Source organism: Crocodylus porosus, unplaced genomic scaffold (assembly GCF_001723895.1).
Source record: "Crocodylus porosus isolate Cpor-Errol unplaced genomic scaffold, CroPor_comp1, whole genome shotgun sequence".
Classification (NCBI taxonomy): Eukaryota; Metazoa; Chordata; order Crocodylia; family Crocodylidae; genus Crocodylus; species Crocodylus porosus.
The window spans coordinates 23,016,944-23,040,281 of NW_017728906.1; the positions used below are offsets into that span (position 1 = coordinate 23,016,944).

The following is a 23,338-nucleotide window of genomic DNA, read 5'->3' on the forward strand; positions in this document are numbered from 1 at the left end:
GGCAGGTAAAACTAATGTGATGCCCCTTCTGGGCATGTGCTGCAGTCAGTGCAGTGGCACACTGAACTGAAGATAAAGCACCATTTGAGGGGGTTTTATTTCTACATCTGTAAGCAGCCATTATGTCAAAAGTGAATGGCTTTTACATCATTCCTTAAGTGTTGGTAGGGAGGTAACTAGCCTGAGCCACTTTCTTCTTATTTTCCCAGGAGCATGGGAGCTACTTGTAATATTTTATGAACCTTATATATTTGGTTTGGGTATTGCTGTGAGATCATAAGGGTTTAATTCCAGGACGAAATGATAGCAGCTATGTACAAAGGCAGACAATAACTTCTGATAATCCTGTTCACCAGTTTTTAAAGGATATTGTAAGCTTTAGTTGTTTTGAAGTTTTACCTTTGTTCATCCAGAGTTCAAGTGCATGACTTTTAACTAAAAAGACAGATGCAGGCAGGAAATTGAAACAGAGAACTTATGCATATATTAAAAGGCAGAATCTAAAGAACTGAGAAAAGCAAAACTGCTGGGGAGCAAGCTGACATTTATTCCTTGAGGGCACCTGAGATAAGATAGACCCACATAAACCTTTTGGAAAACAGATATATAATCAGTCCCTTTATTATGTTAGAACCCTTTTTTTTCTATTTACAGTAACCTCCTATTGAGATAAAGCAATACTTCATTTTGTTAAAGGCTGTTTTCAGTCACTAAGTCCATATGTAGGTGAAATGATGGGCATGTGTGCACAACACTTTAAAGCGGGCTAAATGCTTTTGCACTGCTTTAATGGCGTCGGTGCTTGCATGCGTTGGTGACATATTGCGCATTAATTCTAGCTGCTGTAGGAAATTCGGTGGTGTAATGCATCTTAAATGACTTGGAGCGCAGCAAACTAATTCTCCTCTGAGGCTTGGGTGCCAACCAGTGCATTCATGCATTACAGAGCAGCCCCATCTGCCATATCTGTATGATTTCCTTTTTGTGTCTGGTGTGTCTGGCTGCTTAATTTCTGTAACTGATCACAGCTGATTGACTGTGGCTCTTCATTTTTTTCCCCATTACAGCGTATTCTTTAAAAGGAGGCAGTCAGAAAAGCTTTACTCTGCCACAAAATGAATTCCTGGGACCTAAAAATAGGCAAGTACTGAAAGCAGTTCATACCTAGCCAGGCTCCAGTCTGAGGAGGATGACTGAGGTAATCCTAGATCTGCCCCCAGCTTGTGCACTGAGGGCACATATCATGCTAGATTTTGGGTGAGCTAGGAGGTAGACTTCTTGCATCACCTTGGCTCTCCTTCACACAAGCATCTAGGCTTTTTTTCTAAAAGGTTTGAAATCCATGCTGCTCTCTAGCTAAACAGGTGGGGGGCTGGACTTTATGCTCTTCCAAGGTCCCTTCCACCCCTAATGTCTGTGAAATCTGTGAAATAAACAGACTAATACAGACATATTTAATTGTATGTTTGTACACTTAAAGCACTGTATTCTAGTTCCAGTGCCTGGCCACCCAGCTATTTTAACAATTATGAATTGCTTGGAAGACTAATTCACATTATTATTATTATCATCATCTATGTTTTTGTTGAAGATAATTGTGTTACTTTTTCTTGATTTATATGATGAGTAATATTTATTTAGCATTGTTGTTTCCAGTTCTTTCTTGGATCAAAAGAAAGCATTCCCAATGAAGAAAGAAACAGTTCCTACTGGCAGCGTAAGTACAAGGAAAAATACCTTTGAAATCCCTGACAGTATTTCACCTCCATCTAGTGCTAAAACTACAAGAAAGAATGACAACCTATTATTGCTGTCTTTTATTCTATTGGTTCAGTTCAGATGTATGCAGTATATCTGAAGGCTTCAGTCTTGATAATGACTACAAGTATCAGTGTGCTAGGTTTGGGATTTACTTTCTTTGTTTCTTTTCAGTTTCCTTTAAAAAATAATCTCTAAGAAGTTGCATTGAAATTCCCTACATTAAAGTTAAAGTTCAAAGTTAGGAAATAGCAGAATTAAGATTGCCTCTTAAAAGCCATTAAGAGGGTAAGGAGTGTTGGGGGAAGTTGATATTCAGAGTGCCAAAATACTGGTTTCATGGATTTATAATTATCATATTTCACAGTATAAAATCTAAAGAACTTAGTACATCAAAATCCTTTAACGTAAAGTAGGTTCAACTTTTAACAGTTTCTAGAGGCATATCGGTTCAATATCAGATCAGCACCAATATAAAGAAAATCGACTGTATCGGAAATCAGTCTGATGTGACTGATATTGTGGCAGATAAATGCCCTATGCATGAGCACAGCTGCAGCGCAGCACATAGGCAGTGAGGAGCACAGCCCAGCAGCTTGGAGAGCTGCGTGCAGCTGGTAAGTCTGGTGTGGTGGAAGGGAACGGGGGTGGAGGGGGCAGATCAAAGCCCCCTCAGTGAGGGAGGGGGTGGGGCTGGAGCTGTACAGCTGGGGCAGAGTGTGGGATGGAGCTGTGAATAGCTCGTTTTGCGGGGGCAGTGCCCCTGGATCTGTGCAGGGCAGGCTGGAGCTGGGGCTGTGCAGGGCTCTTCCTGGCGGGGTCTGGGCTGGGTTGTACTTAGGGTGGGCAGGGAGGGTGGGGGGAGGGCTGTGGTCAATTTTGGGGTGGCTGCAGCCCTCCCCATAGTCCCCTCCCAGCACTGCCCATGCCTGCAGCCCAGTCCAGCCCCTGCTGGGAACAGCCCTGAGCAGCCCTGGTCCCAGCCCACAGTGGTAGCTGCCACACCCCGCACAGATCTGGGGCACATGCCCCCCATGCCTCCCAGGGTGTGCGCAGCAGCGGGAGCTGGACCCCTTGTCCCTGTGGACAAACCACAGCTCCATCCCGTGCCCTGCCCTGCCCCACCCCGGCTAGCCAGTTATTGCCCCAGCCCCTGCCTCACTCCCTCCTGCACCACAGGGGCCTTAATCTGTCCCCCCACCCCACCCCCAATACCCCTTCTACCACAACAAACTTACCAGCCAGACACTGCTCTTCAAGATGCCAGGTTGCATATCAGAAGTCGGCTCAGTATCAGCCAATATACCTCCTTAAAAATCTGCTATCGGTATCGACCCCCAAAAGCTCTATTGGTGCACCCCTAACTGTTTCTATAAATAACTCCTGTTTCTCTTGTATTTAGACAGAAATGTCGATTATTTTGAAATATCTGCAAGCCTTTGGGTGGCTCTGGATATGGTTAAGCCTGGCTGCTTATTTAGGTCAAAATGCATTGGCCATAGGACAAAATCTGTGGCTTAGTACCTGGACAGCAGAAGTAGAACAAATGAATGACTTGTCAGAATGGAAACAGTTACGAGACAATAAACTCGGCATCTATGGTCTTCTGGGACTAATACAAGGTAAAGTTAAGCATACATGTTCATTATATTTTCTCTGTATTTTCAAAATCTAGTTGCCTGAGTGTTTTTATAGCTTAGTAAGCCTACAGTCAGTATTGCAATTTGTAATATAATGACAGGCAACACTGGCCATATTTTATAATGGGGAGTGCACATTAGACTAAAGACTTCTCATGCAAATTAAATGCAAAGTAAATGAAGGATTGAAAAGGCAAAATGGAAGGAAAAATATACTAACTACTACCAATATGACTGTTCTTGGAACTAAGCACTGTTGTAACAAGGAATTGTTATTTTATTGGTGGTATGGACTGTCCATTTCCATGAATGGTGATATCACAGCTAGGGTTAATATGAAAGCTACATATATGTGAACAGAAGAATAGACTTTCCTTTGATGTTCAGTTAGTAAGATTAACACACTGAGAATAGATGCTTGGATGAAAACAAGCATTATAGTGAATGTGCCAGCCTGAAGTTTGATTTTCTGGCGAGGAGACCAAAACTTACTGATGAATAAAAAAAAAAACCCAAAAAAACCCTGAGACTCTCTTTTTATTTATTCTCAAGGTCTCCTAGTATGTTATGGTGCGTATGTGATCACCCAGGGATCTCTTTCTGCCTCTCGAGTATTGCATCATCAGATGTTAGACAGCGTACTGCACCTTCCACTCCAGTACTTTGAAACTAATCCAGTAGGTCAAATCATCAACAGATTCACAAAGGTAAAGAAAAGAAACAAATTAAAGTTGTTTCCCGTTTTTGAAAGCATAATAGAGAACTGTACCTTTAACTCCATGTAAGGATTTTAAAAATAGAGTAATTAGAAGCTATACCGGATACTAAACTACTGTTCCATGTTAAAAGAAGTCTGAAAAATGATATATGTTTCTGTAAGGCAGAGGCTCTTTAAAATTTTGCTGATAGCTGTGATCATTAGTTATTCAAGGCACATGTAGCTCTCTTAAAACCTGGAGTTTATCAACAAGAATTTAAATTTAACCTGATTTTTAAGCAATTAGAATTCTGTAGGCCATAATGCTTTTTTTTTTTTTTTTTTTTTTTTTTTTTTTTTAAACATATAAAAGATCACAGACAACTATGCCAAAAGGACACCAAGGTGACACACTCAAGTTCTCAGAAGTTAGAGTGGGATATATATTTGGTAGCCATTTTTGATCTGAGACCAAAAGAAATGCCAAAATCTAGAACTCTTGGTTCAGATATATTACCATTTATTAAACCAACTGTGAAACTGCAAAAAGTTAAATCTTTTTCTGCAAGCTTTCAGGCTCACATGCCCCTTATCAGGCTCAGGGAGAGTTAAAGATGGTAAAAAAAGTCCCCATATGTAGGAAATAAACTTCATTTTTGCTAACCCTGTCCCTCTGGGTCCATGAGAGTATCTTTGTGAGGCGCTCTTTGTTTTACAGGTCAAGCAGGATTCCTTCCCTGTTAGTGTCAGGTGACAAGCAGGGAGGTGTAGACATTTTTGCAGAAGAGTTAGACTGTTTTTCGTAATGAACCAACATCTCATTCAGTGAGTACTCCTTGGCTGGAGAACACACCTTGACAGAAGTGTGGCCTTGCAGAGGTATTAGGCAGTCACCAGCAGTTCTTATCTGTTGGTCTCTGGCAGAAGCTACAACCATTGAGGCACTGAGTGTCTGAACTTGGTCTGGCCTTTGGATTGGGTCTAAGTGGTCTAAAGTGGGGATGGTAGGTCTTGGGCAGGCTCTACTCCTCCATACTCTTGTGTAGTTATATGCATAGAAGGTCTTGGTGACTAGACCCCTTACACATATGCCATGATCCAAAAGATTGATGGTTGCCTACTATGTATAACAAGAATGCTTCCCATTCCTGAATACAGACAGTGCATTAGTACAGATTTTTATTATTTGATTTTAAAAAGTGAAGTATAATAGCCTATTGTGTGTACTAGACCTAAATAAAATGTATTATATCTGAAAACAAACAGAATTACCAACTATTTAGATTTGGCCGCTTCTTTCTGAGTGATAACATGAATAAGCAGCTAAGACTTGAATGTGCTTTCTTGTAATCCAGGCTCTGTTTCTAGCTTGTGTAACCCCTCAGTGGGTTATGAAGCCTTTATTAGTAGTAAGGATTGTTCAAAGGTGTGGAAATTAACAGGCATACATGAAAAAGTAGAGGGAGAAACTCCTTATCTACTGGTTCTCAGCCTAGTAAGCCTTTCCTAGGGTAAATAGTAGGCCTGGGCGAAGTGGGAAGTATTCGCTTCGTATTTGGCGATTTGGAGGGACAGCAATTTGATTTGGCGATTTGAATCACTGTCCCAATTTAATTTGGCTAAATCAGAACCCAAAAGATAAAATCGGCCTCAAATCTTATTCGGCCATAGACTATACAGGCAGGCAGTGCTGTTAAGAGCAGCTGGGAGAGCAGTCGGACGAGCCCCAGTTTGAGCTGGCAGCCCTGGGAGAAGCTGTGGCTCATGTGGCTGCTCCCCTGGCTGAGGCAGGAAGTGCTGGCAGTCCTGGGAGAAGCTGCAAGGGCAGGGGGAATGATCAGAGAGCTGAGGAATCAAACTGGGAACTGCAGGGAATCCCCTGTTTGTTGCCCCAGCCCCTGCTCATTCCCCCCAGCTACCAGTTCGATCCCCCAGCCCTCATGGCTTCTCCTGGGGCTGCCATCACTGCCTGCCTTGCCCTGGTGTGGGGACAGCCAGATGAGCTGCAGTTTCTCCCAGGGCTGCTGGCTCAAGCAGGGCTCATCTGGCTGCTCCCCCAGCTGTACAGTCTATGGCCAAATCTCCGAATCAATTTAGAGGCTTCCAATTCAATTCAGAGAGATTAATGGGTCTCCCGATTTATTTTGGATTCTGAGATTCACCTGCCAAATCTCCTCCAAATCAAATCAGCCACCGAAGCTTTGCACAGCCCTAGTAAGTAGTGCTTTAGAGAGAGGTAGTAAGCTGTTTTAGTCTGATGTCAGCTATAAGACAGCAGAGTGGCATGCTGGAGACTAACTCATTCAGAAATGTATAAGCTTTCATAGGTAGCAGCTTTCACAGAATACGTCGAAGTATCTTTGCCTGTTTCAAATGGTTCAGTTTGTTGTGACAGAGTGTAGCCAGCAGCAAATCGGACAGTTAGTCATCTGGCAGGAAGCTGCTAGCAAACTCTACTGAGCAAAATTCATAAGAGCGTATTAAGATATTTTGGTTGTTTAATTTCCTTTGCCAAGGACACTTCCTAGAGAAAGATCTGTAACCAGTGTGGGTGAGGAGATAGTAAAATTATTTTGTGCGTGTGTAACATCACAGGACATGTTTATGGTGGATGTGCGCTTTCATTACTACTTACGGACCTGGTTAAACTGTACACTAGATGTTCTTGGGACCATCCTAGTCATCACATCTGCTTCACCACTCTTCACATTGATAGTTATACCCCTTGGATACTTATACTTTACTATCCAAGTAAGTAGATTAATTTATTAACAAGAAATAACATTGTGTTCCATATTATTTAGGAATGGGGGTTGTGTCTATGCGTAACATTAAAAATAATAATAATCCAGGGGTGGGTGTGTAAATTATGCTTAAAAAAAAATACCCAGACCTCTTCTTCTCAATGGGTTAATGTACACATGAGCTTTACTGCAGAGTTCACTAATTAGCTCAGTAGTAAAGCGTCACTGTCTATGCGTGCACTGGTATTAGGGCACAGTAAACTAATTAACTCTGCCATAAAATAGTACTGTCAGGGGCAGTACTATCTTACAGCAGAATAATTAACTGCGCTGAAATGCACATTTAGGCAGTGACCAGGCAGGGGCCAGGCTTCTGGCTGCCAACTAGCCACACAGCTCTGTAGGTTCTGCACCCTTGTGCCCCAGCTGACCCCTTCACTGTCTAATGCCACCACCTAGAGCCAGGACGCCACTGTAACCCCCACTAGCCCGGACCTGCTCTGCCATAGCTCAAATTGCTGCTGTCCCAAGCACATGTGTAGATGCTGCACCTGGGAGCAGTTGACTGGCTGAAACAGCTCTGGAGTTTGTTTTGTCTTCATTTCATGTATAGATGAGCCTTTTTGTTGCTAAATAATCAAGTGTTTCAGGGGGAAAAAGATGATTAATATGTAATACCTTGCAAACACAAGTGGTATTCCATCATGCCAAAAAAAAAAAATGAACAACTTTTAAACTGGTACTAAAATACATCTTAGGCTTCACACCAGTATCCAAAGCTTCTGCCTGTGTTGATTTGAACCCATGTTGAATTTTCTTACGCAATACTTCTTTGTAGGTTACTTCTTTCCCTATTCCAGCTTTTATTTGCTTATACAAGATATTACATTATTGTAGACCCTCTCATTATGGACATGCAGATTGAAATGGGAATACGGTTTTTATCTCGTGAGCTATTGACAGAGTGATATGTTACCATAGGCATAGATTAGCTTTCACTTGTACAGGGGAAGAGCTACTACAATGGCACTTTCTGCTGGAGAGCTGGGGTAAAATAAAGCCCTGCCCCTTTTTACCTTGCAGTACATAACTTATGATAAGTTGTTAAAGAAAGAATGAGTCATGGAACATAGGTAAACAAGAACAGTCATGAAAAAAATTTAAGCAGGGTGTGTGCTGCTTTGAAACAACATGGGTAGCAATTTACAGCAAGAGCCTTGAATTACTGCAGATGATAGTCACGAATATCAGTTAGAGTATGGAAGAATAGAAATCTAAAAAACTACCACAAAATGAACCAGTAACTTAATGTTTAAGAACCTATCCTTCATCAGCTGTTTCCCTTGCTCTTCTCCAGGGTCAGTTGATGCTACATACTTTCACCATTTATTTTATGATAATTGACATACAGTTCAGAGCAGGAAAAAATTCTAGCAGCAATATGGTTGAGGGGCACAAAGTGATTGGCTAAAGTCTAAGTCAAGGAACTTAGAACTGACATCATTATATTAATGTAAAATTAAACCTGAAACTATATGTGAACAAAATACAGGAAATAACAATTCAGCAGCTTTCCCAGCAAAAAAAGTTGTCTGTGCGTATTAAAACATGAATGATTGGAAATTATATTATGTGCATCATTAGACTTCCCAGAAATGTACGTACACACTTATGTTAAAACAGGCGTGTTCTTAACTCAGGTCGACTAACTTATATGAATAAAAATACCAGTACGAGTAAATTTAGATACCAGTTTAGGTTTTCAGTTCATGTTCACGCCTAAAGGGAAGCTTGTGATTTAAATTTGAGCTACTAACCTGAACTAGTACTAGGTTACTTTTTTGCTGCTATTTTAATCTGAGCTAGTTAGAGTAGACTAAGTTGAAAATAGACCTTTTCCACCTCTTTACCTCCTCCCCAGTGTCGATGTATCCTAAGACAGACATTGTTCTCCGCTGAATTAAAACTCTGTTGGCTATCGCTTGTTTATAAATTAATATTTATATGATTTTCAACTCTGTCTTATTCCTGATGTTTGAAGACTATGCGAAAGAAGTTTGAAGACCCTTTTTGTCTGTGTTTGTTCTGTCAGAGATACTACATAGCTAGTTCACGACAAATCCGTCGGTTAGCTGGAGCATCTCATTCCCCTGTTATCTCCCACTTCAGTGAAACTCTCTTGGGGGCGCCTACAATCCGAGCATTTGGACATGAGGAAAGATTCGTTAGACAGAATAAAGATGTGGTAAATGAGAACGTGGTTTACTTCTACAACAATGTCATCTCAAATAGGTACTGTATAAACAGTCTGAAACTTATTGCACATTTTGAGCCAAAAACCTGCCCAGGGTGGAATCAATAGCCACATAAAATTTTAATTCAAATGGAAGTAGAATCATTGTGAAAAGGAAAAAAAAACCTAGTAAGTTTAAGTACTATACTTATCCAGCATTCTTGATTGCCAATTTCAGAATTTGCATCAAGACATTAAGTTACATCCTACAAAATGTGCCATGATTAAATTTTTTTATGGAAATAATTGTGTATCATCTAGGACAAGAATATTTCACAACAATAAAGCCCATTAATAGGTATTGGATTTTAAGAGCATTTTAAGTTGTGACTAATTTTTCTTTATGTGTCTTTATAAAAGGGTGTTTAGAAAATGTATATTTCATAAGTATTGCACTTAAAAGTTATTCCATGCAAAGAGATCATTTGTTAAAGCTGAATTTTAGACAAGGCTGTTTTGTGTTGCTTGAATGCATCAGCTGCATTTGGTTAGCACAGGTACATGTTCTCCAAATTACTGAGAACAAGAGTCAGATAAGTTGATGATGAGTGTTGGAAGATCCTGTACCTACTAATTTCCAGTTGATAATGAGAAATGCATTCTAGGTAAAAAGAATTATAAACTGAGTAAAGTACTTTTTTTGTATGTTACTCTGAGAACTTTAACAGTGAAATCCTGGCCCTATGGGGAAGTTATTGGGAATTTTATTCCACCTCCAACGAACTGTCATGTACAGATCCAAGAGGGAATGCTTAGTTCTGAAGGAGTAAAAGAGGCCTAAAGTTAGTAAGCTATAAATCAGGGCTATACTGGGAAGTCAGCTCCCATCTTTTTCACATCAATAGGGAGTTGTGTAACTTAGAGAAAGGAGCCCTAGACTGGAATTCAGGAGAACTAGGGCAGTTCTAGGTCAGTTCCTCTTTCTGTGCCTCAGTTTTCTTGTCCCTAAAATGGGAAGGATGGTACTACTCTCTTTGGAAAGCACATCAAGATCTACTTTTGAAAAATGGAAAAAAACAGTGAACTAATTGTTTTATCATCATCATCATCCCAGAATAAAAACATTTAGTAGGTAATTCATCATTTTAATTGTTTTTCTGGCTACAATTATTGCAGGTGGTTGGCTGTCAGGCTTGAATTTCTAGGAAACTTGATGGTTTTCTTTGCTGCGTTGTTTGCAGCGATGGCTGGAAGTACAGTGAGCTCCTCTGTAGTGGGTCTGTCAATATCTTATGCACTTAATGTAAGTAATAATACAGTTTTACCCTAATTCCATCCTATGTGAAATCTTAAAAATTTTAATACAGCAGAATTTAATAGGCCAAGTTCTATACAATTACAGCTGTTTTACTTTAAATCTCACTGATGTGGCAGAGCCAGTCTTATTCTCACTATTATATGCTTTCCTTAAAATTTCTGTTAATTCTTTAAATGCAAGGAGTACTCATAATTCATATTTTATAAGGTTTAATATTAATGGTTATTGTTTAAATATAGAATTTTAAAAAAACAGTGTTACTATATGGTTTATTTTTAGCATTTTATCAGATTGGAAAAGGATAGTCTAGTCAATCTCATATCTATATAAATATTCACTTAGTGGCACACTTACATAATGCTGCAGCATTTAGGATGCAGATTCAAAGGGGAAATGTTAGTTTAAAAGCATTATGTTTTAATATTAAACTATTTAATAAAGATGGTTTTCTTAAACCTAGGTTTCTGAAAAGTAATACAACTTAGGCCATATTTGATGTAGATTTAATGAGATGGACTAAGTCTGCATTGATTAATGACTAAAGACAATAAAAACTTAATTAAAGAAAGAGACTTTTAAAAACCCAAGATGTGTGTATAATATACCTACACTAATATAATCACTTCATGGCTTGGTCTTACTTCCTGCCTATTAGTTGCATCATCACGGTGTCCAGGGATCCTTGTTACTGACCAAGACATCATTATGCCAGGTGCTGTACAAACAAAACAAAATAGCTGACAAAAGCCCACAAGCTTAGGGAAAGAAGAAGAACACACGCACAAGCCAAACTGGTATAGAAGTATTTTGTTTCACCTTTAAATAGGCACAGTTTCAAGACAGAGACTGCAGGAAAGCTAATTCACTCACTTTGTCAGTTTTGTTAAGTTTAATTTTTACTTTTTACAAGTACGGTGTTCTTACTTAGGTCTTGCTGTCCTGCTTAGGGTCATACTGGTCATAAGATTTGGTATCAGGAAGGAATCCTTCCCTTACATCCGACTGACCTGAATTATGATGGGTTTTCCTTTCCTCCATACCATGAGGGACAATCCTTTCCCAGGATCTTTTGAACACAAATTAACCAATTACTTCTCAAGTTTTGCAGTGCTAGGACATTGATACTATTCTCATATCCCTTTCTTTTACCTGTGGCACATCATGGGGTGCAGACATAAGTATTAATTAAACTATTCCAAGAATGTCACAGATTGGGATGCAATTCACAGTTGTCCCTGGACAGAGATGTATACTGGTAAGGATTTAAAAAAGATACAACCATCACCTTTTAGAGATTGCACTGCTGCGAAAACACCAGCTGAGGGCAGTAGAGTACCTAAACCATCATGTCATCCATCTGTCAGTGCCCGGAGTTTCCCCAGGATTCCCCTAGAGGGGGAGGAAGACCTGGATTGCCTGAATGCCCAGAAAGAGGAAGATGTCATTGCTTGCAGTTGCAGTTTTCTATTCCCTTTTCTCAAAAACATTAAGTTAAAAAAACTGGCTAGGTTTAATAAAGAACATTGTTACGCTTTACTAAAATCCATGTGGCTGACTGGGCGTACACAGATGTGAGCGTGGGCAGGGAGTTGGGGGGCAGGAATAGCTTGGAGAGGAAATGGACCCTGGTTCATTTGAAGTGAAAATGTAGCTGAGGCGTTGCCAGGGTGCTGGGCGGGAGCAGCTGTTTGACCCTCTGCTTGTGGTGCACTGGAAACTGGTTGTGATAGGGGCTTCCCAAGAGCTCTGCCTTTTTTGTTTTTGTAAGACTTGCTTTAGAAAGCATTTTGAAAATTTCGCTTCCTTGAACAGACCCTGTGCTGCCCATCCCAGGCTCATTGGGGGGGGCCTGTGGAGCCCAAGTTCTGTAGCAGGGAGGTAAATTGACCAAGTAGCTTCCAGGGCAGGGGCTCAAGAAGCCAGGGGGTTGTTGATAGACCCTGCTTCCTGGACAATACAAGCGAGGTGTCCAGCCACCTATGCCAAAACCCAAGAAGCCCTCCACTCCCACTGCCCCTTGTCCCAAATGAGCCGGAGACCAGCAGCACGGGGTCCTACAGGGAAAAAAACTGACAAAATGCTTTCCAGTTCAAGTCTTGCAAAAAGAAAAAAAAAAATTCTAGGGGGTTCCCAGAGCACCACAAGCAGGGTCACACATCCTGCCTGGCAATTCCTCCACTCTTAACCCACCTCCCCAGATGACCCTGGGACCCAGCAGCTACAAAGTCCGTAACAGGAAGGGGACATGGACAAAATAGCTTTCAGGGCAGGTGTTGCAAAGCCACAGAGTTCTTGGGGCAGCCCCAGGAACCATTAGCAGGACTTCACACAAGCACCTGGCTACCCATTCCCTGCCTCGGAGCCCTAGCAAGCAAGTGAAACTGCCACAAAACTGTCCACTTCTCCACCCCAGTGGACTGTGGCCTTGGTAACCAGTAGAGTCCTGGCTGTATTCTAGAGCAGACCCTTGAACGCATGCATTTTGTAGGGCTGGTGGGGAGGCAGGGCATGGTAGTCAGGAGCAGCGCCGTTTGGGATGCCTGGAGGACTGACCAGCCACTAGATACAGAATGCTGTGTCATCATCTAACATTGAGCTCTATCCCAGAGAACCAGATCAAAATAGTGCTAGATTTCCTGGTGTGCTTTTGAAATGTTCCAGGAAGGTTAAATAGCATGCTTAGAGTGTAGGGGTGCCAGTAAACATACCAGGAGGCTGTTGTAACAGTCATAACAGCGCATTGGAACAGACTCAATTGAGTCTGCTGAAACATGCTATTTAGCATGCTCCAGCCAGCCTCTGTGCCCCTTGTATCAGCATCCTCACACTTCAAAATGGAAGTAGGGTCACTTTAACTAAAGCTCATTGAACAAGCTTTAATTAAAGGGCCCCCATCACTATTTTGAAGTGTAGGGATGCTGATACATGAGATGCTGTGGTGTGTCCCACTTCCCCCATCTCCCTTGAAGCGCATCTAAAAACACTTTTCAGTTTTAAAGTGTATTTAGAACCTTTAAATGTTATGTCTGTCCATACCCCATAGGGTGTTTTAGATATTACTCCTTGTGATTGTGGTTAAGGGTTTGAAGTGAGAATTTGGGGGATTCCTTTGGTTAATAGTTATCTGTGAACACCCCTATGTTCCTAGGAGCCTCAGAATGTCTTGGAACAACTTCAATAGCTTATTTGTGCTGCATAGAAAAGCATGTCATTTTACAGCCACCATGTGGCAACCTTGAGGCTCAAACAAAATTAGTGTCTACTATAACAGACTGGACTCAATAGCACTAGTACCAGCAAAAAAAAAAAATCTTCACACTGGATGATAGAAGTGTTTTGGCAGGCATTATGGTGCATTGCAGCTGCTTTGTTCTCCTTTCCTTAGAATCTTTGGCTACAAAACTTGCATAATTTATCCAGATAGGACTGCTCCAGTACACAGGGTATACCGTGTACAGACAGCCCAGGGGTGCATGAAGCCACACATTCTCCTTCTGCAGTAGACCAGAAAAAAGGAACATTAATTGAGAAAAGGATTACAGTCAGGACATGCTGTGCCCTATACTAGTTCTGAGCTATTTTTTCAGCATTTTGTAACAGTTAGCAGCTAACAACTTAGAGTAGCCATCAGGCTATTCTACTGCATGTTCTAGATAGAAGTACTCAGAGAAGCACCATGGATAAACATAGTACAAGTGGAAGCTTAAAGCCAGCTTTGTATACCAGCCCTTGATTTGTGCTTTGTATCATCCAGGACTATCTAAGCTTCTGACGTGTATCTTGATGCTCCCAATAATAAAGTTCTTGCATTCCTAAATTTCTAGGTCTACTATATTTCATTTTAGCAAAGTCAAGAATCTTTAACGTTCTGTAGTATGATTTTTTCTTTACATTGGTCCCTAGATAACGCAAAGTCTGAATTTTTGGGTCCGTAAAGCATGTGAAATTGAAACCAACGGAGTTTCCATTGAAAGAATTTGTGAATATGCAAAAATGAACAAAGAGGTGAGCATTTTAAACAGAGAAATTGAAGTTAAATAGAGAAGAGTAATTGACTTCTGTTCAGTTCTCTATTAATGATTGTTTACCTTGTCTTTGAACAGTTTCTTATGCTTTGTTTCATTTAAAATATTTGGCACTGGCTATACAAAGTTGCAGGTAAAAAGGTCCAGACTACATCCTATTGACAATAGTGGGTGCATAAAAAGTAACCTATTTATAGCCATTCCTTTATTTTTCTGATCAACCTCCTGTTTCCTCTGTATATTCCCCCTACTTCACCTTTACAGAATTTGTTTTACCCCAATAGCATAAGGGAAAAAATAGTTGAGGCTAAAGATGTCAGTCTGCTTCAAATCTCAGGCCTATGAACTGGCGAGATACTACAATGTAGCACTCAAACAGTTAACCCTGCTCTCCAAGTGAGCATATACAATCTCTGAATTCAAGGACCAGGTTCCTGAGAAAAATTAATCTGCATATACTAATGCATTTTTAATGGACAATCCAAATAACCACCCGGGTGACTCATTTCTCAATTCATTAGACTGCAACTGAATCATAACGTGGCTGTTCATATTGTTAAAATTTTAACCTGTTTGCATAAATTTTTGAAGTGGCTTGTAAAAATGTAAATACTGCCCACTGAAATATTGTAAATATTGCCCACTGAAATGTTGATTTTAATTTCAGGCCCCCTGGTTAACATCTAAAAGGCCACCTGTGGGATGGCCCAGTAAAGGAATAATAGAGTTCATTAATTATCAAGCCCGGTACAGAACAGATCTTGGTTTAGCACTGCAGGATATCTCCTTTCAAACACGGAGTCAAGAGAAGGTACTGTAAATGATATAAAATAATATATAATAGATGGATTTTCCCCTTAACTTTCTGCATTAAGTAGACTGTAGAATCCTAGTCTTCGGGCGACAAGCTCTTCCAATGTAACATGACAGCAAGTATGTACATTTTCCTGAATGGGGGAAGTGTATTAACTGGTAATGACTTCAAAAGCAAAGGACAATGGAAAGAAAAAATTTAAAAAAGCAAATTTTTGTGGAAGAGCTCTGAAATGACCAGGGAAAAAAAGATATTATTGTTAATTTTCTCTCTAAAACATTAAGGGGGAGAAGAGCCATCCATGAGCTAATTAAAAATACAGTATACATAATGTTAAGTGAAAAAGCATATTGGAAATCAGTTGTAATGTAAAACTCTGTAAAGGGTTTCACTCTGGAATGATTCAAGGAGTTGTAGTTAGAATGATTCGTATTTGGCACAAACATAGCTCATCATTTTATAAATGCTTGTACAGTCCATAAAAAGAGTAGGTTTTAATTTACATGTAATTAATATTGGCATTACTTACAAGGAGGCAAAGGGTCAGCTAACTTAGAAACACTAAAAAGGTTCTCCTGCTGATGTAGACATCCCTTGTGAATTTATCAGATTACCAGGAAGGCGCTTCCAGAACTCAGTTGCCTAAGAACTATTTAAGCAGGCCAGCTAATACCCATTTGTTTTTACGTGAGATTTTACTCAGTAATATCAGCTGAAAATCTAGACCATGGTTTTTTTAATAAAGCAGCATTTAAGGTCAAGATGTTCAAATATGAATGTATTTGATAAGAGCCGGCACAATGTTGTGACGCATTGAATGCCTCGCATTAAACTAATGCAGTCAATCATGTCTTTAATTGGATCTTGATATCTTTTTGTTCTCCCTTTTAGAAGCACGGAGGGAAATATTTCCTTGTCCGTTTTGTCTGTGTCTTACATTTGGTAAATGACTTCATGTTTTAAGTTATATTAATTAGCATGAAGCAAATGAAACCTTGCATTTTCTTCTTTGAAAACCTCAGCAGTTTTATATTAGTACAGGCCCAGCAACAATATGAGCAAAGTCTTGGGCCAGTGGAACTACTTGCATGAGTAAGACCTTATTAAAATAAGGAAAGAGGATCACAATCTGGCCCTCAATTACAGTGCTGCTGCTTTTCTGGTAGATGAAATATTAACTTATGAATCGGGTGACACAAAATACTTTTAAAGAGACGCTCCCTTCCACAAAATAAAATAGGTAGTCAGGAACCTGATGACACTTCCCAAGCACATTATTACATGTCATTATTTTAATAAGAGTAAATTTTGGACGTCTTGATTGGGATAGGGTGGTGGAAAGTCATCTTTGCTTTTTAAAACTTGCGTTTTCTATACAATAGCTGCTGACAGATGTGGGACCCCTCCCCCTCAGAAAACCCCCCCCAAAAAACAAAAAAGCTGCAGTTTACTGGAAGAAGCAGCATGTTAGTTCAGCCTGACTCTGCAGCATCTGTATCGATTGCACAAAGCAGCAGAGCTTTTTGGTGATTTTATCTAAAGCTGATTCAATCACCAAAAATGCCCCACTGAAGCACCCGATGTATACAAATGTTGGGCGAGCCGCGTGAAACTAATGTGATGCCTCTTCTGGGCATGCACTTGGTGCAGGGACATGCCAAATTTAAAGTAAAGCACCACTTATTTATTCTTTTGGTGGGGGGGTTACATCTATAAGCAGTCAAAGTTTAACATCAATAAAGAAAATTGAAATAACTTATTTACTAAAGTATCTATTGACTTATTAGCATCTTACCCAAGGTAGTGGAAATGACAATTTTTTAATTTTATTTAATTTTTTTTTTTTTTAAATATGTTGTTCCAGGTTGGAATTGTTGGAAGAACAGGAGCTGGCAAATCAACACTCACAAATTGCTTATTTAGAATTCTAGAGAGAGCTGGGGGCAAAATAATTATAGATGGAATTGACATATCAACTATTGGGCTCCATGATCTGCGCAGCAATCTGAACATTATTCCACAGGTAAGAGCTATTTTAAAGTGAACAATGCTTTTGCCATCTATAAAAAGTTCTAAATATGAAAGGCTGAAACTGTCAGTATGTTTTTATGGCTTTGAACTTCAGTTCTCTCTCACTGGATCACAGGCACAGTGTTGGGTGCACATGGTAGCCTAGACATTATTCTTCAGAGCTGGTTGTATAACTAAAAAAAAAAAAAATATATCAAATCCATATTGTCATTTGTATGCAAAGAATCTTGACGTGAATGAGATTAATAGAATTTATGCCACCTGGAAGGAAAAAAAGTCTAATATAGTTTAATAGCTGGAATAACTTGGCTTCTCCAGCACCTGCTGGTATATATAATCACATGCAATGTTTTCCCACATCTCTCAGCTAACTTCAGAAATACTAAAATTATTATGTGGAATTAAGGATTCTATTGAGGATTTAAGGTACATAAACCGATGAATAGAGTACATGGAGTCAGTATGTGTACCTATATTCAGATCAAGTATGTGTACCTATATTCATTTTTTCTGATGTGGTCTTTCAGTTTTAAGGAATATTGTACATTCCTTTACTGATATGTTAGAAAAGGCTCAGTTGCATTTAATTCATAACTTCGTTAGGTTGAAAGTCATACAGATATACTGATTGAATTACAACTCTTGATATTAATACTCAGTACACAAGTTGTTAACTACATATGAGTTTTGAAAATGAGATCCTCTTCCATAAGTAAATTCCTAAACTAACATTAGGATTGGTTACACTGACTATTATGAGGTTACCCAACACCTCCCATTATGAAATCTGGGTCTCAGTTTCCCTTTACTTTTCTACACGTAAATACTTTGAGACTGAGACTGAAATCTACCAAGAAGGAAATTAAGAAAAATCACAGCTAAGATGGTTCAGCCATTTCTGAGAATGATGCGAGGAAAATGTGTTTTCCCTATTTTAAATAATTCCTTGTGACATTTACAACAAGCCCTAATTTTAACAAGTACAGACTATATGCCAGGTGCATGCTCCCTTCCTTGTCTTTGAAAATCTGTCAAATTTTGGCCAAACTCTAAACCTTCAGAGTGAAGTTGGGGGTGGGGGGGGGTGGAAATCGTGCTTTGGCCACACACAGAAGGATCTTCTCTTTTAGTCACTAAATTGCCTAGAAATGTTTTTTCACTGACCATGCTCCAGTCCTAAACTGAGCAATATTTTCCCTGGTATTGGAGGTCTTGGTTCATAGATTTCATAGACATTAGGGCTGGAAGGGACCTCGGAAGATCACTGAGTCTAGCCCCCTGCCCCAGGAGGAGGAAGTCAGCTCGGGTCAAAGCATCACGGCAAGATAAGTGCCCAAACGTTTCTTTAAAAGAGTCCAGAGTAGGTGCTTGGCACCATCTCTGGAGGGAGTCTATTCCAGGCCTTGGGGGCTCAGACAGTAAAGAAGTCTTGCCTTATGTCCAACCTAAAATGGTCTTGGAAGAGTTTGTGACTGTTGGTCCTTGTCATCCCTTGGGATACTCTGGTGAATAGGCATTCCCTCAGATCCTGATGCACACCAACACTGATCGAGGATTGACAGACTCTGTTGCAACTTGGGCATGTGTTTCTGTGCAGAGTGGGTGGCTCCCTCATTTGAGTACAACTCAACCTCACCTAGTTTCACCTTTTTACCTACAGATTTCCCCTTTAAAAAGTTCTGTTTTTATAGTGATCTTAACAGTCTTGCAGGCATTTGTTGAAAAGCACCGATTTATTTAAATGTGTGAGGGTGTTGTGAAAGTAACTTCTCTCGTTTTTCAGGACCCTGTCTTGTTTTCTGGAACCCTGCAGTCAAACTTGGATCCGCTTGGAAAGCACTCTGATCTTGAGCTCTGGGAGGCACTGGAGTTGTGTGACTTAAAGAATTTTGTCCAGTCTCTTCCAAAGAAGCTCCTTCATGAGGTTTCAGAGGGTGGTGCAAACCTCAGGTATCAGATCAAGTAATGCTATCTGAAGGAAGGACTTCAGCTCTTTTAAATCGTTTGATCTTCATTCTGCATGTTTTATTTTACATCATTCTAATATTTTCCCTGCCAAGAAATGTCCCCCCTATTCCCCCATTTTAAACAAGATTACTGTAGCAATTGAAATTATTCCGTGGTCACCTAGCTAAATGGAAATAGGTCAGTATTCTCTGGACTGAGTTAAAAAGGATGCCCAACTTTACATGATTTAGGGATTCCTTCTGGTCTTCAAAATAGATAAGTCTCTGCTGAAATATATCAGAGATCAGTTGATAGCTCAGGAAGGGAACCAAAGCAAATAGCTGTATTTATAGGAGAAAGTAACAATGTAACAAGTCAGGAGTTGAGATAGAAGGGGGGGAGTGTAGTGTAGGGATTCTATGCTGTGATATACACTTTTTCTTCTACTACTGGTTTAGTGTAGGAGAACAGCTATTTAGTTTTGCTTATACACATTTTTAAATTCAAAATTGTGTCAAGGTAACATTTTGTAGAGCAAATTGTTCTGAGGAAAACTACACCATAGCACTGTGTTAAAATCTAGGAAGCTTGTATAATCTGGTTACCTTGTTTGGGAAGAATTTAACAACGTGGCAGGGGAAGACATTTTTAAAAATATAGAACATAAGTGGAAAGTGTATTGAATATCAACTTGGATTTTTAAGGTGTAGACTCGTTCAGATTGCAAGTGCCTTGTAGAAATTACAAAGATGCCGTGTAGGTTCCTTAAAACTTCCTTAAGCAGCACTGACACTGCTGCAAGTAACAGTCAATTTCAAATTTGCCTCAGCATCTATACCAGGACATTAATACTGTAATAAGTATTAAAGCCAGGTTTACACTACAAAGTTGTGTCAGGATGACTGTGTGTTAGGAGTAGAAGAAAAGGAAATAAAAACAAAAATACCTTATTTCCTTAATCAACTAGCTATGTTAGCAAAAATCCCACATATAGATTCTAGCATAATTTATCTCATTCAAGGATATGGTTTGACTATACTAGCAAAGACTTTGGAAATGTGTAGACTGGTGCTAAGGTAAGAAAGCAGAAACTGGATTCACATGAAAAATAGAACCAAACAGTCATCTTAAACAGACTGGGTGCGTCTACATGAGCAATTAACGTGTTTGAATTTTCTGCACAGAAAATTTAGGCTTTTTAAAGCATTCCCTGATGCATGTCTACATGTGCTTCTGCTTTGGGAGCAAGTTGCACACAACAGGGCCAGCCCAGTTCAGAGCAGCGGCCCAGCCAGTCGGGACACTCTTACCTCTGGCACTGGTCTGCTCTGCTTGTGAGGCTCACTGCCATGTGGAGGGGGATCCCTTTCCTCCAGCACTCCCGCAGCCACACAGTTCCTGAAGCCTCACCATGCTCCAAGCTCCCTACTGCTGTCAGAGCTTGGATGCTGCCATGCTCCATGCTGCATTTCTGCAAAGGGTATTTTTATTCATGAGCTCAGGCCAGGATGGGCCATGCACCCTGTAGCATCCCCTAGAGAGGAGAGTTGATCAAGCAGGCATCCCCTGGAGCAGCCCTGCAATGGCACTGGCAGTTAAGGTGAGACTAGAGGGGAGCAGGGAGAAGGCAGCTTCCCAGCAGTTGCCCATGTTGAAAAGGATGGCTTTGGCAAGCAGGATTCACCTGTGTGGGAAGAGCTGTAGCTCTGCACTCCATGCAGATGGGAAGGAGCTTCCCCCAGAGCCGGAACAGCTCCCCCTGCCCCACTGGGGGCCGCCAGGACTAAGCAGCTATTGTGGTCCCCTGCTTCCTGGGCTAACTGGGAACAATTTGTATTGGTGTTAGCAAACAATACATTAGACTTATCTAATGCACAGTAATTGCCATGTACATGTAGTGGTGACACTTTACTGCATATTATATTAGTCTAATGTGCAGTAAAGCATTTCCTGTAGAGGTACGCACTGACAGCAGCTGGTTTGATTTGGTTTAAAAATATGGGCTATTGTAGCTTTCTCCCTTTGAAAGCTCCTGAGAGAGGGATTATACAGCATTTTTTGGGAGTGGGGGGACATACCAATACTTTTACAAAGCTATTGAAATAAGTCTTCCTCAAGTGTGTTTCTTCACAGTGTAGGGCAGAGGCAACTTGTCTGTCTTGCCCGCGCTTTGCTACGGAGGACAAAGATTCTGGTCTTAGATGAAGCAACGGCCTCTGTTGACCTGGAAACAGACCACCTGGTACAGTCCACCATCCGAAAGGAGTTTGACAACTGTACAGTCCTAACTATAGCCCACAGGTTGCATACAATTGTGGATTCTGAAAGGCAAGTTTCAACATTGAGCTTTACAAAACCTGTAGTTGCTTCCTTTAGACACTGGCAGAGTTGGTGGGCATAAAAAAACTGACCTGGCTTGATACCTTCACCACAGTTACTCCCTTGGTCACCAACAGATGTTTGGCAGTGCCATAAAATATATATTGGTAATTAGTGCCATAAAATCTGTATTAATAATATTAGTAATAGTATACAAAGTAGTTAGAGTAATAACAACATTGAGAGTATAGTATAGTTTGATATCAATTCTCCCCATCTCTGTTTTAATTACTGAAGGAATATCTTTCAGAATAAGAAATCTGTTTAATTTGTCAAAATAAATGGTCTGCTCTGTTCAAACTCAAGACAGCAAAGTAAAATTCCTTTTTAGTATGGGAGTTTGTGGCTTAATGACTAGCTGAGTCATATACTGCAATGTTTCCTTGTAAAAGCTTTTACTTTTTACAAATTCCAGTCAATTACCATGCTCAGTAGGGCTGAGAAGTCTGGCTGGATGGCTGTTTCCACCCAATCACCTTTCTATTTTTTTTGCATTGTAGAGTGCTTGTTCTTGACTCTGGAAGAATTGTAGAATTTGATACTCCCCATAACTTATTACATCAGAAAGGAGCGTTTTCCGAAATGGTCACAGAAGCTGGGATAACGTATGATACAGATACCTAGTGAAATACTCTCAAAAGACAAGGATGTGTGTTTTTTTTCCTTAACTCTACTTACCAAGAAAACACTGTGGGAGTGTGGTATATACTCTATTCTCAATGTTATAAAATGATTGTGCAATATAGGGGTAGTGGGCACGCTTGACCATACAAACTCCATGCTATAACTGCAATTTATTGTATATTCATCAGCTTTATTTATTTATTTTTTTAAGTATCACATTTTATTATGCATTTTTACTGGACCTAGGTTATAATTATATGCTATGAAGATCCAAGCCTTGAATTTTGCTTTAGCAAGAGACCTGCTGGCTAAACAAATCCTTGCCTTTCACATCAGTTAATACATACTTTGCAGTTCTAAGTTTGATTGAATCTTTTAATATATTTTAAATTATTTAGAAAACAGCACTGATTTAACTTGCATACTTGATTACAGATCAATTTATGAAAATGTTTTTGAGAATTGTATTCTGCTTATTTTAATCTGCATGGGTATACGGTTTCAGACCTTTGCGTGACATATTTTTTATTTTGTAAAATTACTTCTGAACACCCAAATATAACAGGCAAATGAACTGATAGAATATTCTTTCTGACAACTAATTTACAATAGGACTTGGAAAAAGCTCATGTAACCCTGAAAAATGAAAATCCCTCTGGAGATATCCAGTTTATGTTTAAAACATGTTTATATAAGTCTATACTAGTAGTAATAGCAGTATGTCCAAGGAAATTACTAATGCTTATTCTTGTGTGTATAGAACATCATGTATGTTTTGTTTGTTTTTGTTGCATTTCTTTGTGGTTAAATAGGGTGAGTGGGTAAAGTGAGGAGAAGAGAGGTTCCACATTGAAGAGTAGACAAGAAAAAATGCAGAATGGCATACTGTACTAGCTCAAACTTCCATGCCTCATTTTTTCTCCCAGAAGATAGTTAGCTCCTCTCATAGGAGTGACACATTTCTCATCCACATTCAAGCAGTTAAAACAGGATTTTTTCTGAAGTAGCATAACCCACCTACCTCACTGTGTCTGTAGAAGTACCTACAAGCAGATGAAGTACTTCACTTGTTCAACACCAAAGCAGTCTGGGCCAATCTACATTCTTGAAAAAAAGCTACTGCTTTTA

The 23,338-nt window shown here is 39.9% G+C and overlaps 1 protein-coding gene across 2 annotated transcripts in view; it reads left to right on the forward strand.

The window, feature by feature from the left end:
* The window catches only part of LOC109305701 (multidrug resistance-associated protein 1-like), a 61,503-nt gene extending 38,442 nt beyond the window's left edge, over nucleotides 1-23,061 (forward strand). For both annotated transcript variants that reach the window (XM_019528750.1, XM_019528751.1), the window contains 13 exons: nucleotides 1,068-1,140; nucleotides 1,657-1,717; nucleotides 3,161-3,380; nucleotides 3,951-4,105; nucleotides 6,691-6,846; nucleotides 8,932-9,131; nucleotides 10,249-10,375; nucleotides 14,294-14,395; nucleotides 15,083-15,226; nucleotides 17,094-17,252; nucleotides 19,044-19,210; nucleotides 21,341-21,535; nucleotides 22,087-23,061. In XM_019528750.1, coding sequence (XP_019384295.1) covers nucleotides 1,068-1,140; nucleotides 1,657-1,717; nucleotides 3,161-3,380; nucleotides 3,951-4,105; nucleotides 6,691-6,846; nucleotides 8,932-9,131; nucleotides 10,249-10,375; nucleotides 14,294-14,395; nucleotides 15,083-15,226; nucleotides 17,094-17,252; nucleotides 19,044-19,210; nucleotides 21,341-21,535; nucleotides 22,087-22,210 — 1,883 coding nt within the window. In that variant the 3' untranslated portion in view covers nucleotides 22,211-23,061. The remainder of the gene's footprint in view (nucleotides 1-1,067; nucleotides 1,141-1,656; nucleotides 1,718-3,160; nucleotides 3,381-3,950; nucleotides 4,106-6,690; nucleotides 6,847-8,931; nucleotides 9,132-10,248; nucleotides 10,376-14,293; nucleotides 14,396-15,082; nucleotides 15,227-17,093; nucleotides 17,253-19,043; nucleotides 19,211-21,340; nucleotides 21,536-22,086) is intronic.
* Nucleotides 23,062-23,338: the final 277 nt, after the last annotated feature.